Source organism: Borostomias antarcticus (genome assembly GCF_949987555.1).
Source record: "Borostomias antarcticus genome assembly, chromosome: 3".
NCBI lineage: Eukaryota > Metazoa > Chordata > Actinopteri > Stomiiformes > Stomiidae > Borostomias > Borostomias antarcticus.
The window spans coordinates 774,024-786,523 of NC_140236.1; the positions used below are offsets into that span (position 1 = coordinate 774,024).

Here is a 12,500-nt window from a genome sequence, read left to right on the forward strand (position 1 = left end):
GAAGTAGAAAGCAGCCAATCACTCGTACTGTAGCACAGAGAGAATCTCTCAGCTGGCTGAATAGGCCGTAGTCCCAGATACACAAAGATATAAAATATAAAATATAAAAAATAAAATATAAAAAAGGAACCGTAAAATAGCGTCATGCTTACAGAGATTCTGTGTGTCTGGGAAATCAAACATCCCTCCGATCCTGTCCTGCTGCTGTTGTCTACCCGTCCTCCATGTCGGTCGTCCATCTTGTCTCCGCGTTGCTGTCCTGAACCCTCCCCTCCTCCAGACCGTTCGAGATCATCATCCTGCTGACCATCTTCGCCAACTGCGTGGCGCTGGCCGTGTTCCTGCCCATGCCCGAGGAGGACAGCAACAACACCAACACCAGCCTGGTCAGAACTACAACGTTTTATATTGAACAGAATGAAAAGAATAAGACAAGAACACCCCCCCCCCAACCCCCCCCCTCCTCCCTCCCTCCTCACCCCCCTAACCCCCCCCCCCCTCCTCCCTCCCTCCTCACCCCCCTAACCCCCCCCCCCCCTCCTCCCTCCCTCCTCACTCCCCTAACCCCCCCCCCTGAATTACACAAGACCTATGCAGGATGAGATGAGATTGATGGGCAGCATGACTGAGCTATTGGAGCTTGTCTTTTATGGCTGATGTGTTCATATGTAAAGTGTTAGCATGACTCTCACTGTATCTATCGATCGCTGGTGTACTGGTTCACGGTTACACTGATATCTCTTCTCTTCTCTCTCCTTCTCTCTTCTTCTCTCTTCTCTCTTCTTCTCTCTTCTTCTCTCTTCTTCTCTCTTCTCTCTTCTTCTCTTCTTCTCTCTTCTTCTCTCTTCTCTCTTCTTCTCTCTTCTTCTCTCTTCTCTCTTCTCCCTCCTTCTCTCTTCTTCTCTCTTCTCTCTTCTTCTCTCTTCTTCTCTCTTCTCTCTTCTTCTCTCTTCTTCTCTCCTTCTCTCTTCTTCTCTCTTCTTCTCTCTTCTCTCTTCTTCTCTCTTCTTCTCTCTTCTCTCTTCTTCTCTCTTCTTCTCTCTTCTCTCTTCTTCTCTCTTCTTCTCTTCTTCTTCTCTCTTCTTCTCTCTTATTCTCTCTTCTTCTCTCTTCTCTCTTCTTCTCTCTTCTTCTCTCTTCTTCTTCTCTTCTTCTCTCTTCTCTCTTCTTCTCTCTTCTCTCTTCTTCTCTCTTCTTCTCTCTTCTCTCTTCTTCTCTCTTCTTCTCTCTTCTCTCTTCTTCTCTCTTCTTCTCTCTTCTTCTCTCTTCTCTTCTTCTCTTCTTCTCTTCTTCTCTTCTTCTCTTCTTCTTCTCTCTTCTTCTCTTCTTCTTCTCTTCTTCTCTCTTCTTCTCTCTTCTCTCTTCTTCTCTCTTCTTCTCTCTTCTTCTCTCTTCTTCTCTCTTCTCTTCTTCTCTTCTTCTCTTCTTCTCTTCTTCTCTTCTTCTTCTCTCTTCTTCTCTTCTTCTTCTCTTCTTCTCTCTTCTTCTCTCTCTTCTCTCTTCTTCTCTCTTCTTCTCTCTTCTTCTTCTCTTCTTCTCTCTTCTCTCTTCTTCTCTCTTCTTCTCTCTTCTTCTCTCTTCTTCTCTCTTCTCTTCTTCTCTCTTCTTCTCTCTTCTCTCTCCTTCTCTCTTCTTCTCTCTTCTCTTTTTCTTCTCTCTTCTTCTCTCTTCTCTCTCCTTCTCTCTTCTTCTCTCTTCTCTTTTCTTCTCTCTTCTTCTCTCTTCTCTCTTATTCTCTCTTCTTCTCTCTTCTCTCTCCTTCTCTCTTCTTCTCTCTTCTCTCTTCTTCTCTCTTCTTCTCTCTTCTAACGTTGTGGTCTTGGTCAGTAACGTTGTGGTCTTGGTCAGGTGGTCTGTGGTGTTAGCAGCTCTGTCATGGTCCTGGTCTGTGGTGTTAGCAGCCCTGTCATGACGCTGGTCTGTGGTGTTAGCAGCTCTGTCATGGCGCTGGTCTGTGGTGTTATCAGCTCTGTCATGGCGCTGGTCTGTGGTGTTAGCAGCTCTGTCATGGCGCTGGTCTGTGGTGTTAGCAGCTCTGTCGTGGCGCTGGTCTGTGGTGTTATCAGCCCTGTCATGGCGCTGGTCTGTGGTGTTATCAGCTCTGTCATGGCGCTGGTCTGTGGTGTTATCAGCCCTGTCATGGCGCTGGTCTGTGGTGTTAGCAGCTCTGTCATGGCGCTGGTCTGTGGTGTTATCAGCTCTGTCATGGCGCTGGTCTGTGGTGTTAGCAGCTCTGTCATGACGCTGGTCTGTGGTGTAGCAGCCCTGTCATGGCGCTGGTCTGTGGTGTTAGCAGCTCTGTCATGGCGCTGGTCTGTGGTGTTAGCAGCTCTGTCATGGCGCTGGTCTGTGGTGTTAGCAGCCCTGTCATGGCGCTGGTCTGTGGTGTTAGCAGCTCTGTCATGGCCCTCTTTTGAGTCTGTGAGGTCAGACTCTCTTCTCCGCCTCCCAACGCTAGTCGATCCTCAGCTGGTCCAGAAACCCCCAGAGTCTCATCCTCAACATGCCTCCGTGGGCCGGTCATAGCTGGACTTAGACCATCTCACTCCTCACAAGATCAGGGAACACACACTTACAATACAAACCATACATTTAAATACAAACATGACGAATTAACAACATAGGCTGTTTGGTCAGAATGTATCACCAGGATTCATGGTTGTTTTTTTATTCATAGAAAGAGACTATTTGACTGTAGAATATAACCTTTCCCTTGGCCAGTATGAGACTACTGGTGTTTAGATACCATCACATAACAGCGTGTTTCTCTTGTGAGAGTCAGTCCAGAGTCAGTGGTAGTGGACACAGCTTCTATCTACTGTACATTTGACCCATGCTTGCCCAGATAGCAAGAGGATCTGGGCCATATACAGGCCAGATCTGGCCCTTGTGGCTTAGTTCCGGCCCATATATGGCCCAGAATCATTACACATCCGCTTCCCAGATAGCAAGCGGATGTGTAATGATTCTGGGCCATATATGGGCCGGAACTAAGCCACAAGGGCCAGATCTGGCCTGTATATGGCCCAGATCCACCTGCTATCTGGGTTGCTATCTGGGTGTGTTTTCACTCTGCTGGTCGGGGGGCTTTCAATATTAGAACTGTCAATATCACACATGATGCTCGTAACGGTACCTCACCTTTTCAGGTAAGATACAGCAGGAACATGTCATGCAGAGAGAGCTGCAGACCGTTGGGTTCTGAATCGAGTGGTACATTCACAAAAATGACCCAATTAAGCAAGAATTACACAATTGCCAATCATTAATATTTGTTGTAGGGATGACCACACATTATGAGTCTCTGGTTAGTAAATAATGGTTTTATATTATGAGTCTGGTGAGGAGATAATGGTTGTATATTATGAGTCTGGTAAGGAGATAATGGTTGTATATTATGAGTCTGGTGAGGAGATAATGGTTTTAAATTATGAGTCTGGTGAGGAGATAATGGTGGAGCTCACTCTTCAGTGTGTGAATAGCAGGTGACTCAGATGAGTCTTGTGTTGTGAGATGTAAGGTAAGACAGGGCAGCTGGCCCCCAGCCCTGCCCCTCCTGATGTGTGTCCAGGGGGTGTGCTAGCCTATATTTAGACCTCTCTGAGGTGTGTGTTTGACTCTGTGGGGGCGCCGGCCACAGGGCGGAGCTTGAAGACACAACACAGCTCTCCGGGGGGTTTAATGCCCTCACAGCGAACCCCTAAAGGGAGGGTTTCAGGGTCACATCCAGAAGCTGTAAGATGTTTTCTCAGTTGAGCCGGGGGTCTCTCATGCAGGCCTGGCCGTCTCTGACCCCTCTAACAAGCCCCTGACCCCTCTAACGAGCCCCTGACCCCTCTAACGAGCCTCTGACCCCTCTAACGAGCCCCTGACCCCTCTAACGAGCCCCTGACCCCTCTAACGAGCCTCTGACCCCTCTAACGAGCCCCTGACCCCTCTAACGAGCCCCTGACCCCTCTAACGAGCCCCTGACCCCTCTAACGAGCCTCTGACCCCTCTAACGAGCCTCTGACCCCTCTAACGAGCCTCTGACCCCTCTAAAGAGTCCTGACCTCATGGCTCAAAGTGTTAATGTTTGGCATCCAGGCCACAAGCTGCTACTGAGCACACATGTTAGACTCCGCCTCCCTGCTCAACACCACCACCTCACACACACACACACACACACACACACACACACACACTACAGCCCTCAATATAAAGCTGGTCCAGGACACACACACACACACATCAGAGCTGATCCTGGACACACACACTGGAGATCCAGGACACACACACACACACACACACACACCTATCAGAGATCTAGGACACACACACACACCCATTGGAGCTGGGCCAGGACACAAACACACACACACACCCATCGGAGCTGATCCAGGACACACCCCTCTCACCCCCTCTCACACACACCCACCCTCTCACACCCTCTCTCTCCCACACACACACACACACACACACACACCCTCTCACACACCCATCACTCCTTCATCCCCCCGTCTCTGGAGATCTGGTTTGGCCCTCATGCTGGCCTGATTCATTCTGGCCTGATTCCTCCATGACCCTCTGACGCCCCCCCCCCCCCCCTCCCCCCGCTGTGTCTCATACCTCAGATGTGAGGGCTGAAAGAGGAGCTGGCGAGATGGGCGGGGGCTCAGAAGAAGAAGCCCCCCTCCGTTACCCCCCAGGGTCTGAAGGAGGGCGACCCGGACCACCGGCTTCTGTCACTGGAGAGCCTCATACGGGGGGGGCGCCTGCCTGCTGAGATACGGCCTCATAAAACTCTATTCCACTACTGGGATTCTAGTGAAGCGTGTGTCTGCTAACGGTGCCAGGGCTCATGTCACACCTCCAAGAAATAGGTCTAGTTAGTCAGACTCTTCTTCTTCTCATCTTCTGTGTCTCTCAGAGTTCAGATGCCTGGAGGAGGGAGAGAGAAGGGATCCGGTCTCAACTAGTTTAGTCTTCCACTAGTTGAATCAATCAATCAATCAATCAATCAAAGCTTTATTTGTATAGCGCATTTCATACCCAGAGGCAACACAATGCGCTTTACAGAGAACAAGGGAGGTGGGCATACGACCCACCTCTACATATTCCAGAGGGAAGCAAAAAAACAAATGAAGTGCTTTGTGGCAAAGTGCAAGAAATCTGTAGGTGATCAGGTTGCAGTAGAAGTTTGTTTAGTTTTGTTCTCCTGTATTAATCCTCCAAGGGGACTTTGGTCTTCTGCTCTTCTGTTTTCTATCGTTTGATTCGAGCACCGGGTCGGCCAGTATGACCGGCACCTGGATGTTATACCCTAGTGTTGGGGTTGAGTGCCTTGCTCAAGGGCGCGGTCGTACTGTAGGTAGTGACTCAAGCCAGTAGCCCAACAGACACCAGTTAAGGTAATCTTGTCTCGTCCGCCCGGGTGTCGAACCAGCAACCTTTCGGTTGAAGCCAAACCAGATGAGTGGTTCCCAGCAAACACACAACGTCAGGGAGACGTTCAGATCACGTCTTAATAACGTCCGTCGGTCCTGAACCCCGTTTGTACGTCTGCTGGACCCCTCAATATTCACACGTCTGGCTTGGACCCCTCTAAGACGTCTGTGGACGTGCAGAACGGGTTCAATATCTGAACGACTAAAAAAACCTTCATTCTGGCTCCTAATTGGATGTCTTTGGACGTCCGAAAAAGACATCTAAAAGACGTCTTTTAGACGTGTCTTTGCTCAGTGGGTAGAGTCTGTGGTTAAGTACGGTACGTCCGTCCATTCAAACGAGTCGCTCGTATCTCCAGAACGGAACAGCAGTCAAGACTTCAGTCAGTGTTTCCCAGCGATGGTTTTAATAAAGGTTACTGCTCATAACTGTAGAGACATAGAGCAGCATGTCCAGACGGTGTAGCCTATCAAAACGTTAGCGTTACCACCCAGCTGTTTTTCCTTTCGTTTTTAGCTGCTGTTGATGTGTTTTCCTCTGTCTCGCTGTTGTAGCGACCGCCACAGTGTGTGTCCAGTGGATGTGTACACACACACACACACACACACACACACACACACCCACGTGCGGAGTACAGGGCCCTGAGGGGAGCCATACATGGTGCTGTCGGCCGCATGTTCACTTCCTCTCTGCCTGTCACTATCAACGCTGGCATCATAAAGAAACAGGGACGGAAATGCTAACAATACTTTCATATACAAGGTTGTGTTCAACCATATCAACTCAGATATGAATAGGTCACATGCCACTGAGAAAAACATTCAACATTTTCCTTTGCAAACAGTCGACAGTGCATTAATCATCCTGACAACGCATTGAACTCATGGCAACCTCTCTCTCTGTCTCTCTCTCTTTCTCTCTCTGTCTCTCTCTCCCTCTCGTTGTACCTCCCTGTCTCTCTCTCTCCCTTTCTCTCTCTCCCTCTCTCTCTTTTCCTCTCTCCCACACACACACTTCCTCTCTCTGCCCCCCCCCTCTCTCTCTCTCTGTCCCTCTCTCCATTCCTCCCTCTCTATGAGTCCCCTAATCCCCTTAATCCCCTCTAGGCTTGTTTCATCAAAGCTCTGATCAGGAAACAAGCTGAAAGCAAAGTGAACGCAATACAAGTCCAGTTCAGTCAAGTGGCTGTTCCTCCTATTAGGTTATAAATCAGCCCCGATGACAAAGATTCTGTCACCTTAGTCATCATATGCTCACTTTTCACACTTCATCAACAGGAATATTCTCATCTTAAAGGACATGAGAGAAATATGGTGACCCAAGCAGAGTCTCATGTCCCCATGTGTGTGTTTGTGTCTTTCAGGAGAGTCTGGAGTGGATCTTCCTGTTCATTTTCACGCTGGAGTGTTTTCTGAAGATAATAGCGTATGGGTTGATATTCCACGAGGGCGCTTATTTACGGAACTGTTGGAACGTGCTGGACTTTGTCATCGTGTTCATGGGGTAAGACTGACCACGAGAGAGAGACTGACCACAGCAGAGAGACTGTATCAACATAGACTGACCACGGCCGAGAGACTGTATCAACATAGACTGACCACGGCCGAGAGACTGTATCAACATAGACTGACCACGGCCGAGAGACTGTATCAACATAGACTGACCACGGCCGAGAGACTGCAGAAGCGAGTCCACCCAGTTCAGTCTCTGTATCAACATAGACTAACAGACACATTCTCAACCAAACCTGGGACTGTTTATCAGCCGTTGACAAAACCAAAAACATGAATTCCACCCTACAAACCTACAGTTTCAAGCGTGGACACTGTGAGAAAAAATATTCTCTCTCTCTCTCTAAAGACGTTATGAGTCACATTTTGCTTCACCTCTATACGAGGCCTACATGACTATTCAGGAAGGACTAGCTACAATATTGACATCTCATGTATGAGATGTTTTTTTGTGGGGGTATTCTATACATTCTATATTCTAGAATGTTCTATGTTGTATATTCTAGAATGTTCTGTGTTGTATATTCTAGAATGTTCTGTGTTGTATGTTCTAGAATGTTCTGTGTTGTATGTTCTAGAATGTTCAATGTTGTATATTCTAGAATGTTCTGTGTTGTATATTCTAGAATGTTCTGTGTTGTATATTCTAGAATGTTCTGTGTTGTATATTCTAGAATGTTCCGTGTTGTATATTCTAGAATGTTCTGTGTTGTATATTCTAGAATGTTCCGTGTTGTATGTTCTAGAATGTTCTGTGTTGTATATTCTAGAATGTTCCGTGTTCCATAGCTGTGCTGTGTTAACTCCACAGCCTCTTCACCCTCGCCCTGGACACCATCAACTATCTGGCGGGCGTTACCATGGAGAAGGGCGGGGGGTTCGATATGAAGGCGCTGAGGGCGTTCAGGGTGCTACGACCCCTCCGTCTCGTCTCAGGGGTCCCCAGTAAGAGACCCCACTGCACCACACCCATCACTGGGTTCATTATTACTGTAGATAATAATAATCACAATCATAATAATAATAATAATAATAATAATAATAATAATAATAATAATAATAATAATAATAATAATAATAATCACAATCATAATATTAATAATAATAATAATAATAATAATAATAATGATAATAATAATAATCATCACACTAATAATAATAATAATAATAATAATAATGAAAATAATAATGATAATAATAATAATAATAATGATAATAATAATATAATAAAAATATTATAATAATAATAATAAATCTGATTTACTATGTGCATTTCTCGAACCCAAAGCGCTGTACATAAAAAAATAAAAAAGATCATAAAATATGTTTAAAGATCATAAATATGTTTAAAGATCAAAAGATACAACTACATTAATTGTTATGGGCGATGAAGTTAATGTATAGTGAGTAAAAATCACTGTACAAATAGAATGACTAAATATAGTCACAGTCATGTTTAAATACATTTACACTATGTCTGTCGGTGTACCTTAAAAATAACAAAATAATCCACTTTGTCTCCAAAATATTAGTATTATATTTCTTGATGTTTTCAGCATGTATTTGACAGAATATTGTTTTATCTGACAACTATTTCTTTACTAAAACATGGCCTGGTCAGGTTATAAAGGAGGTGATATCATGCTATTCCCCTGGCCTGGTCAGGTTATAAAGGAGGTAATATCATGCTATTCCCCTGGCCTGTTCAGGTTATAAAGGAGGTGATATCATGCTATTCCCATGGCCTGATCAGGTTATAAAGGAGGTGATATCATGCTATTCCCATGGCCTGATCAGGTTATAAAGGAGGTAATATCATGCTATTCCCCTGGCCTGATCAGGTTATAAAGGAGGTGATATCATGCTATTCCCCTCCAGGCCTACAGGTGGTGATGAACTCTATCCTCAAGGCCATGCTGCCCCTCCTCCACATCGGCCTGCTGGTCTTCTTCATGGTCACCATCTACGCCATCGTGGGTCTGGAGTTCTTCAAGTGTAAGATGCACAAGACCTGCTACTACACGGGGACAGGTACGCCAGCCTCAGCGCAATCACAAGAACCACGTAGAACATGTATATTTACCGTTTAATAACGTTACTCAATAACACTGCAATGCAAATTAAAACAAAACTTTGCGCATCTAATTGAACAAGACTGAAGATAAAGGTTAAATAATAGTTTTTAGAGGGTGGACTAACCCTTTAATACGTCATTCTTCATGCGTGGGAAAGACAGCCAGAGTTATAAGCGTGTGACCGCCCCGCCTTGCCCGCCCCCCTCCTCAGACATCATAGCCCTGGCCGAGGGAGAGAAGCCGGCGCCCTGCGCCCAGGCCGGGTACGGACGCCGCTGTCTCGTCAACGGCACGGAGTGCCGGCCGGGATGGGCGGGGCCTAACCAGGGCATCACCCACTTTGACAACTTTGGCTTCGCCATGCTGACCGTCTACCAGTCCATCACCATGGAGGGCTGGACCGATGTTCTCTACTGGGTCAGTATGTGGGTCTGGACCTGGACCTGGACCTGGACCTGGACCTGGACCTGGACCTGGACCTGGACCTGGACCTGGGTCTGGACCTGGACCTGGACCTGGACCTGGGTCTGGGTCTGGGTCTGGGTCTGGGTCTGGGTCTGGGTCTGGGTCTGGGTCTGGACCAGGATCTGGGTCTGGGTCTGGGTCTGGGTCTGGGTCTGGGTCTGGGTCTGGGTCTGGACCAGGATCTGGGTCTGGACCTGGGTCTGGGTCTGGGTCTGGGTCTGGGTCTGGGTCTGGGTCTGGGTCTGGGTCTGGGTCTGGTCAGGGTTCTGGTCCTGGTCAGGGTTCTGGTCGTCACACTGTTCCCTTCTCTCAAGGGAACGCTAGACTTTCATATCCGTGTCTGACGTTTCCTTGAGAGAATGATATTAGTGTTCCTTAGCTGAATAATGACTTTTTATTTACGATTTTATTTGTACAGGGACAGTACATATTAATCAACAGCACACATTAAAAACATGACTATAAATGTCAGTATTTGCTTAAAGCTAATTTTCAACTGTTGTTCCTGGGCGTGGTGTTAAGGCCGCTAAGAACAGGAGCACAGAGGGGTGGCAACAATTAAACCAATGTTTAGTCCAATCAGGTTTTTTAGTAATAGACAGGAAAGACATGTGCTCACTCCAGTGGGGCCCCTAAGTATATAGTGACAGTGCCACCTCATGACTGAGGCTCCGCCCCCTGCGGTGTGTTTCAGGTGAACGACGCCATCGGGAACGACTGGCCCTGGCTCTACTTCGTCACCCTCATCCTCCTCGGTTCCTTCTTCATCCTCAACCTGGTTCTGGGCGTGCTCAGTGGGTACGCTGTCCTCCCCCTCGCCCCTCGCGCTGGGTCATCACATCCTAGTGACTGATGCTGGCCTTCTTCCCTCAGTGACCTCAGACAAGTCTCTAAAACAGGAAGTTCTGTCCTGGGTGCATGTTCAGAAACTGCCTGTCTGACTGTCTTCAAACGTGCTTACGTTCTCCCACAATCCCAAGCAAGATTTTTTTAAACTTCCTCCTCCTCTCCCCCCCCCACACACACACACACACACACACACAGAGAGTTCACCAAGGAGCGAGAGAAGGCCAAGTCTCGCGGAGAGTTCCAGAAGCTGCGTGAGCGCCAGCAGCTGGACGAGGACCTGAAGGGCTACATGGAGTGGATCACGCAGGCCGAGGTCCTGGACGTCGAGCAGGACGGTAAAGGTGCACGGGAACGCCGTCTAACGCCAGTAGAACGCAGTAGAACGCAGTAGAACGCCCGCCTGGGAGGGCAGTAGAACGCCAGTAGAACGCAGTAGAATGCCTGCCTGTCTGTGAGCGCAGGAGAACGCAGTAGAACGCAATAGAACGCCTGCCTGTCCGTGTGAGCGCAGTAGAACCCTGCCTGTCCGTGTTCCGTGAGCGCAGTAGAACGCCCCAAAATGGACGCCATGTTAGAGATCTGGGACTAGCAGGGGACTAGCAGAGATCTGGGACTAGCAGGGGACTAGCAGAGATCTGGGACTAGCAGGGGACTAGCAGAGATCTGGGACTAGCAGGGGACTAGCAGAGATCTGGGACTAGCAGGGGACTAGCAGAGATCTGGGACTAGCAGGGGACTAGCAGAGATCTGGGACTAGCAGGGGACTAGCAGAGATCTGGGACTAGCAGTCCAAGGGGACACGACTGTGTCACTGGCAATACTCTTGGTTGCATATCTCAATTTACCTAGATGTTTAAGTCGATATATCTAACCAGTATTTTATTGTGCGAGACAAATTCTCTCTCACCAAACGAAGATCCATTCTATTCTATTGTATTCTATCCTATTCTCTTGTGCTCTATTCAGTCACATTCACATCCACCCTAATGCTGTGTGTTTCCTACAGGACTCCTTCCCCTGACCGACGGCTCTGAGACAGACAGCCTGTATGAGCTGGAGGGGAAGGGTCGCATCATCTACTACTAGTGAGTATGATCACATGTCTTTATCACCATCTACTACTAGTGAGTATGATCACATGACTTTATCACCATCTACTACTAGTGAGTATGATCACATGACATTATCACCATCTACTACTAGTGAGTATGATCACATGACTTTATCACCATCTACTACTAGTGAGTATGATCACATGACTTTATCACCATCTACTACTAGTGAGTATGATCACATGACATTATCACCATCTACTACTAGTGAGTATGATCACATGACTTTATCACCATCTACTACTAGTGAGTATGATCACATGACTTTATCACCATCTACTACTAGTGAGTATGATCACATGACTTTATCACCATCTACTACTAGTGAGTATGATCACATGACTTTATCACCATCTACTACTAGTGACTATGATCACATGACGTTATCACTACTACTAGTGAGTATGATCACATGACGTTACCACTACTACTAGTGAGTATGATCACATGACTTTATCACCATCTACTACTAGTGAGTATGATCACATGACTTTATCACTACTACTAGTGAGTATGATCACATGACTTTATCACCATCTACTACTAGTGAGTATGATCACATGACTTTATCACCATCTACTACTAGTGAGTATGATCACATGTCTTTATCACCATCTACTACTAGTGAGTATGATCACATTACTTTATCACCATCTACTACTAGTGAGTATGATCACATGACTTTATCACCATCTACTACTAGTGAGTATGATCACATGACTTTATCACCATCTACTACTAGTGAGTATGATCACATGACTTTATCACCATCTACTACTAGTGACTATGATCACATGACGTTATCACTACTACTAGTGAGTATGATCACATGACGTTACCACTACTACTAGTGAGTATGATCACATGACTTTATCACCATCTACTACTAGTGAGTATGATCACATGACTTTATCACTACTACTAGTGAGTATGATCACATGACTTTATCACCATCTACTACTAGTGAGTATGATCACATGACTTTATCACCATCTACTACTAGTGAGTATGATCACATGTCTTTATCACCATCTACTACTAGTGAGTATGATCACATGACT

The 12,500-nt window shown here is 46.7% G+C and overlaps 1 protein-coding gene across 1 annotated transcript in view; it reads left to right on the forward strand.

Moving 5' to 3' along the window:
• The window catches only part of LOC311329935 (dihydropyridine-sensitive L-type skeletal muscle calcium channel subunit alpha-1-like), a gene marked incomplete at both ends in the record, with an annotated part of 45,380 nt that overhangs the window by 3,384 nt on the left and 29,496 nt on the right, over window positions 1-12,500 (forward strand). The window contains 8 exons of the mRNA XM_084461887.1: window positions 281-386; window positions 6,791-6,930; window positions 7,750-7,883; window positions 8,817-8,969; window positions 9,225-9,430; window positions 10,173-10,276; window positions 10,523-10,668; window positions 11,334-11,412. Of these exons, the coding sequence (XP_084318013.1) occupies window positions 281-386; window positions 6,791-6,930; window positions 7,750-7,883; window positions 8,817-8,969; window positions 9,225-9,430; window positions 10,173-10,276; window positions 10,523-10,668; window positions 11,334-11,412 (1,068 nt within the window). The remainder of the gene's footprint in view (window positions 1-280; window positions 387-6,790; window positions 6,931-7,749; window positions 7,884-8,816; window positions 8,970-9,224; window positions 9,431-10,172; window positions 10,277-10,522; window positions 10,669-11,333; window positions 11,413-12,500) is intronic.